The following is a 7363-nucleotide window of genomic DNA, read 5'->3' on the forward strand; positions in this document are numbered from 1 at the left end:
GTGGAAATTTTCATTAGCAATACTTCTCAAGTTACTGAGAACCCTTTAGGGAGCAGCACTTTCCCAAAAAAGCCCATTCTTAAACTGAAAAAAAGGACAGGCTGCTGGGAATGGTCTCAATGCCCACGTGCATCACCACAACGAGCCTGTCAAACCTCTAGTCATTAAATCAGCTTGTGCACACACCTTGTCTCTATCCCTGAAGTCTCTGAGTGCTTCACAGTGATTCACAAACTTTTCTGTGGTTTATTCAGCTGTTTTATGGGAAATTGCATAACGCTGGAGTTTTCCACCCTGGATCACAACAAAATCAACAAAAATTCTATCAGCTTTTCCTATGAATTACAAAATGCTGTTGGCTCAGTCAAAAGGGAGAAGCAAAGCATTTCCCCCTTGCTGGAAGCTTTTTAAGCTATTTCCACAAATATTGTATAAGACACAAAAGGAAATCATGTTTAAAAGATTTGCCTTGAAATGCATAAAGGGAAGCTCTCTATCAGGAAGGTACTGCAGTGGGAAAATTGATCCGTTTCTCCATGTCGGGTTTATTTCCCAGCTTTAGAATAAAATTTGGTAAAGAGTTGACACCTTTGCAAAAGAAGGCACAGCGCCCTGCTCTGCCAGCATGACCCCTGAAATAAAACAACAAATTCAAATCCCAGACTTGCAGGCACCATCTCCCATGTTCATCTCCACTGGCCTTTCAGTGACTCCCATGCCCAGCAGCTCAGCACCAGGGCTCAGCTCATAACTAAGCCCCTGGAAGCCAGAAACTGGGCTTGCTTTTGCACTGGACTTGGGAAAACAGACAGGTTTTGGGCAAACCCAGACACATTCGCTTCCCACCTGCCAGCTCAGAGAGCAGTAGGCATGAAAACACAGCACAGGCTTTGGTGAGGCTGATCCAACACGCGTGGAAGCCCAGCCTGCTGCCGCTTGCATCTTGGTTGTTGTTGCCCAACGCAACATGCGTGACACAACCCAGCTCTCGGCTCGCGGAGCCAGACTTGAAGGAACAAACATACCTTGTCACATTCCCCATCCAAGCACCGGCGTGGGGCCACCCCCTTGCAGTGCAAGCTGTGTTTTTGCTTTTCCATGGGACCAGCCCCAGGACATAAACCCGAAGAAGAGATGACGTATGGCAGGAGCCTGCTCATTGCGGTGATGTCACCTTCTCGGGGAACTTGTTCCCAATCCAAACTGGAGCTGAGTTCTCCCCTGATCATCTCGAGGTAATCCGCCCACAGGATCAGCAGGAGGTGGAGGGTGGGAAAACATATAAAGCTCCCTGGGAGCAGCTCTTTACTGTTCTGGCTACACGGATCTGCTCTCAGCATGAAGACACTTCTGGTTGGGTTCCTGCTTGGCCTGGCATACATGGAGCTGGGTAAGACTGATGCATTCCCAGCACTGCAGGGACCCCCTGGGAAAGGCCTGGGAGGGGAGGGGAAAGGCATCGATGCAGAAAGACCTGGTAATCCCCAGGCAGGGGAAATAACGCCTTTATGTATTTAAGAAGATCAATGCAGAGGGTGAATGGGGAAAGGGGTTATGCATTCCTGGTGGGGAGAGCTGTGACGCCTGACAGAGAGCAGTGCATATCGTTCAGACCCATAGATGGTCGCCTGTCACCTGTCCCTTCTCACACCACGCCCTGGATGGAGGGGACCGATAGGCTGCTTTATAAGACTAAGGTGTAAATGACAGCCACATGGCACAGGGCAGTACAAGCATGGGCAAGGACTTGAACTGACAGCCTCTAATTAAGCTGCCGACCTGTCCCCTCAGGGACGGGATGGGGTATATTCATCCTGAGCTCCTGCCATCCCTAAAACCTCCTGACTGGCTGATGGAAGCTCTGAAAACTGGAGGGTGAGGCTTCAGTACAGATATGGTGGGGGTTTGAGAAATAACTGCAAGGATTTTGGAAAAGTTCATTAAACCACCAGCTCCAGTATTTTCACTAATTTCTAGAGATTAGGATAGAGGTGGAGATAGGCAATTCTCCTGGATCTGTTTAGGTTTGGTGTCTGAAGGGTCTGGGTCTTGGGCAACCTGGTAGCAGGGTCTGGTCATCACCGTGTTCTTACTCCATCTATTTGTGACTCAATGCAAATACATCCTTGGCCTGGAACAGAGTCATCCTTGGGGTGACATCAACCCAGTGGGTTTTAACCTACAGACCATGCGCCCCAGAGATCCTCAGGCTGCTTTCATGGGACTCTGAAAGATCTCAGAGGAAAGGTAGCCCGGGCAGGGGTCAAACACCTCCATCTGGAGGCATAACTACGTGGAGATCATTCAAAAGGGTTGAAAGTGGAAGAAGGCTGAAAGGCATACACCTTGCAATTCTTTATGCATGGAAGTGTTTTTGGTCTCTTCTTTTTTAATCCCCCTACCCTCATTACTCCTTCCACCTGTCTCAAAAGCAAACCCAGCTGCTGGCTGAAGGACATGCTCTGGGTCAAACGCACCACAGGGCTGAAACAGGACATGTGCAGTTACTCCTATACAGCTACTGCAATTTTTTACATTTTAGTACCTGCTGGTTTTTCTTTTTCTTTCTTTCAAGATATTTCACAGGTGGCATATTATGTGTTTCTTTTCTTCATGCTGGGTCTAGTCCTGTCCTGGATTTAATGGAGTTGATGAGGAACTGACAGAGCAGGTTTCCCCCACAGGTCACAGAGCGCTTTATGGAAACAGAGATGCATCACCACCCTTTGCTTTATGGTTGAGAAGGAGACAGAAATGGCTTTTCTGGGATGATCCAGTGGGATGCAGCTGGTCTAGGCACAGCTCTTGCAGCTGAAGAATATGTCTGTGACCATTCATCTTCAGGAGGTTTGATATTAAGGGGTAGAAGGTACTGTTGGACAGTGATGAATGGTGAATTATTGGCCTCAGATCAGGACACAGCACTGTCCTCTGTGTTCAGTTCTTCTCTTCTGCTCCAGTCCTTATGATTTTGGGTTTTCCTCTTCCACTGCAACCTTCCTACAAAACCAGTGTCAGCTCTGAGTGCCCCTCCCAGAGCCAGTGAGAGATAAGGGGGCTGAGGGTTTTCTTCCTTAAACCTGCTCTTAACTGGAAGTAACTCCCCCAGAGCCCATGGCACTGCCCTGCTTACCCATGAAAATGGTGAGGTTTGGAAACCAGCTCACCCCAAAGGTTGCAGAGCAGTTTCTCAGATGCTTTAAGCTAGCACTGCTCCATCCATACATTAGCCAGTCCTACACACTCACAAACATCTATATGCTTGTCAGGTTGGCAGTGTTGTGTTATCTCTCTCAGTGGGCACTACATGTTAAAATATAAAACAACCTCTCATGGGTCATTTGGAAGGGAGCTACCAAGGTCATCAGTTTGGGTAAGCAGGGATGGCTCCACCACACCTGTTTACAAAGGGTATGACCACAAGAACACCACCACTGCTCACATTAAAAAGTCCTTCCTACTTCTGCAAAGAGATCAAAGAAAGCTTTTGCATCGTGTAGGCTTTATTGTGCAGCTGAACTTTCCAAAGAGGGTGCTAAGAGAAGTAGATGCCCTGAAAATTCATTCCAGAATTAGATGTTCAAACAACTACCTTCAAAAACTTTTATCCTTATCACAAAGTCCCAGAAGTTTCTCTCTAACAGCAGATGCTGCAGAACTGTAACGAGAAAACAAGGTCTCTCTGCAATTTTACCAATAGATGGCAGTGGACACATTTGGGTGGTTCTTCAGCTGCCGTGTTGGTTGAAGGCACATAGACTAGAAAATATCAATATTTATGTCATCAAGCCACACCAGCATGACTCCAAAAAATATTCACACTTGGTATCTGCTGGCTGTGGACGGACAGGTCTTGTACCAAGACTTTTGAGCAACTGCTGTTATCAACACTTGCATATGTAAAGGTGTCCCTGTGTCGGCAGGCAGCCAGCAAGAGCTTTGTAGCATCCTCTCTTCTAAAAAGCAGCAGTATCCCCTGATGAAAGTGGTTTTTAGGCCACATTCAGCCCTTAGAATCTCTGGTGCAGCTCTGAGATTTGAATTCTGCTCTCAGTTACTCAGTTCTGCAGAAATCCCTCTGAACAAGCACGAAGGACCTGTCACTGTGGGTGGAGGGATGGGGGAACTGCCAGTCTTTCCATGCTGGAGAATGCTGCTCTGAACAGAAGAAGCTATTTTGCTCTCTGTTACAGCATCTCTTACAGAGGATGCAAAGATCCTATCACACAGAATCACAGAATCACAGAATCAACCAGGTTGGAAGAGCCCTCTGGGATCATCGAGTCCAACCGTTGCCCTGACACCACCATGTCAACTAGACCATGGCACTAAGTATCAAAGCTGCTCAAGCAATAAGTCCCTCTAGATCTCTGCTCTTTTTGGGCCGCTGAGCCCCCAAGGTAGTGATCATGCTCAACTCCCAAAACACCATCCTTGTCCTTTGGTGCTGGGTTTTGGTCTTTCCCCCTTGACATATCCAAGCTTTGCCACTGCCTCCAGCTGTGCTTAATTTCTGAGGCCACTGTGTCTTGGCCAAGGAGGGGATGAAGCACTGACTGTCATAGTCCCCACTACAGAGCAGAGAAGCTGCAGACTTGCTGTCTGTCTTTGCTACTGTGACCACCTCAGACCCATTCTGTTCCCCTCTGCAGCCCAGTCCTTACGATGCTACACGTGCAAGGAACCAACAGACATTGCTAAGTGCAGAACACCCACCCTGTGCCCTCCGAAAGCCAAAGTCTGCACAACAACGCTGCACTCTGTAGACTCAGGTAAGTTTCTTTGCTTGCTGTGAGTGTTCATGAGGAGAGATGCATCCTTTGTGGGCCAAATTACCTCATGAACTTAGAATCACAGAATGGTTTGGGTTGGAAGGGACCTTTGAATCGTCTAATCTGACCCCCCAGCAATGAGCAGGGACATCTTCAACCAGATCGGGTTGCTCAGAGCCCAATCCAACCTCACCTTGGATGTTTCCAGGGATGGGGCATCTATAACCTCTCTGGACAACCTGTGCCGGTGTCTCACCACCCTCATCGTAAAAAATTTCTTCCTTTTATCTAGTCTGACTCTACCGTCTTTCACTTTAAAACCACTAACCCTTGTCCTATCACTACCTGCCCTGCTAAAAAGTCTGTCCCCATCTTTCGTATAAGCCCCCTTGAAGAACTGAAATGCCGCAATAAGGTCTCCTCAGAGTCTTCTCTTCTCCAGGCTGAACAACTCCAAGTCTCTCAGCCTTTCCTCATAGGAGAGGTGCCCCAGTCCTCTGATCATCTTTGTGGCCCTCCTCTGGACCCGCTCCAACAGGTCCATGTCTTTCCTGTACTGAGGACTCCAGAGCAGAGTAGAGGGGCAGAATCACCTCCCTTGACCTGCTGGCCATGCTTCTCTCTCCCCCTCCCAGTCCCAGCCTGGATTATCCTTTAACTTCCCTTTGAGAATCCAGGTGGAGTTATCCAACTTTAGAGTGCAAAGGAGAGAAATCCATCAGATTCAGAGCCTCAAAGTGAAGCATACAGGACTCATCCTGCTCACTCCGTCTGTTTTGCCTTTCCTACCCCTATGCCCTTATGGACCCCGAACCTATAGATGTGTGCAAACACGCTGCAGAAACCCAGGGGCTCTCTCCTTGTTCGTAGACACTTTCATCTAGTACCAACTGTCTCACCAGCGGCCATGTCAGCGTTACGCCAGTGCTTCTTGGCACTGCCACCTTCTACGCAGAAGCAGGAGCAACTCACCTGAACAAAATACACAGGGACTTGTGTCCCTTGTCCATGCTAGAATAAATTTAGAAGGAGAAGGAGAGAGAGAAGGAGGCAGCAGGGAGAACTAGCGGACCTGTTCCAACAAAGAGCAGTCTGGATTACAGGCACCCGTGGATTAGAGGTGCCCAACCCCTTATTTGCCTTTACCTACCTACAAACACTTTACTTTTAACTCCCCTCCATTGCACAAAGTCAGTGTTTCTCAATGCCAGCTGTCTGTACCTTCCTTTACCGTTTCTTTCTCTCTCTTATTTTTCTCCCCCTCTCGAATCTGCCTGTTTCAGGTTACCCCTTTTTCGGCAACATCACTGTGACCAGAAGCTGTGAGGAGGAATGCATCTCCTATGATGGGATAGGGGCGACCAGCCCCAAGTCATGCTGCTACACTGATCTCTGCACCGATGACACCAGGATCAGGAATGGGGTGGGAAGCAGCTCTGCAGCGCTGGGTCTGATGGCCATGGTTGCTGGTACGCTCCTCCAGTGCGCTCTGTAATTCCTCAAGTGCCCATGCTCCAGCCAAAACATCCCTACTCCTCTCTCTGCCAGGCTGCCTCGTGAACTCTTAGATGCCTCAGGAATAACCTTCTTTGCTGATGTGTGGCTTCACCCATCTTCAATGCTGCGAATTCAAGTGGATTCAAGCCAAGAGTTTGGGCACCTGGAGCTAAACCCCTCAAATTTCCAGTTTCCAGCTGCTAAGCAGATGTTCCTCAGCTTCAGCGGCTTCTGGCCCCCCAGGACCCATACCTCCCCCTACAGCTTTCCTCTGTGGGGAGCAGTAGTGGACGAAGCAATGCAGCTCTGAGCAGCAGGAGGGCCTGGGCAGTGCCATCAAGGCTGGTGCTCTGGGGTCACCCTCAGCAAGAGCAGGGGCTGGAAGTGGACAGTGCTTTTTTCCCAGGTCTCCTGAAGATCCCACACAACCTGTGTCTGTGGCCCTCTATTACATTCCTGTGCACAACCCCCCAAAAAATCCTGCAACCCTCCATCAGGAGCTGGGTGTATTTTCTTGCCATTTTTGGTGCCATCTCCTGAGTCAGAGCAGCACATGGGTGTTGGTCCCCACTCGCTACCTGCTCAGCAGCGTGTGGTTTGCAATTGCAGAGAAGTGGCACTTAATTCTGTCTAGAATAAGCTATGGAATGAGCTCAGAAGGGCGCAGTCTTCATGTGTTGAGATGGGATGTATTTCTGGGAAGCTCAAAACATGCTCTGGACTAAGAGGCCAGGGCAAGTCAGACTTGGGAGTTTGGTGAGCCAAAACCCTCAGCAGCCCTTTGCCTGAGCTCGGGTTGCTATCAGAGCTCCTGGATTTCCCTTCCCACATGTTTTATAGACCATTTCAAGCAACTTCTTCTGTTTCTTTGCCCACCCCCACCCCTTCTTAGCATGGACTGCAGGAAAGGAAAAGTGATTATTATCCCAGACCCTAAACTCTGGGAGAAGCCAACAGCTTCACTCACGCTGGTTAACAGCACTACTGGGTCCCAGCTGGGGATTGCTGCATTCTCCCTTGGAGCACCTGTAAGACTGATTTTGGTGCCTTGTCTGCTGTAAAACCAGATGGAGTGAAAGCAAATGAGTCAGGCA

The 7363-nt window shown here is 48.9% G+C and overlaps 1 protein-coding gene across 1 annotated transcript; it reads left to right on the top strand.

Annotated features, from left to right (window-relative positions):
• Positions 1 to 1338: 1338 nt before the first annotated feature.
• Positions 1339 to 6267, top strand: LOC137661657 (secreted Ly-6/uPAR-related protein 1-like). Its single transcript, XM_068397295.1, has 3 exons — positions 1339 to 1390; positions 4653 to 4772; positions 6056 to 6267. Exons 1-3 carry the CDS (start codon positions 1339 to 1341, stop codon positions 6265 to 6267), a joined length of 384 nt encoding a protein of 127 aa, XP_068253396.1.
• Positions 6268 to 7363: the final 1096 nt, after the last annotated feature.

The sequence above is a fragment of the Nyctibius grandis genome, chromosome 3, assembly GCF_013368605.1.
Source record: "Nyctibius grandis isolate bNycGra1 chromosome 3, bNycGra1.pri, whole genome shotgun sequence".
Classification (NCBI taxonomy): domain Eukaryota; kingdom Metazoa; phylum Chordata; class Aves; order Nyctibiiformes; family Nyctibiidae; genus Nyctibius; species Nyctibius grandis.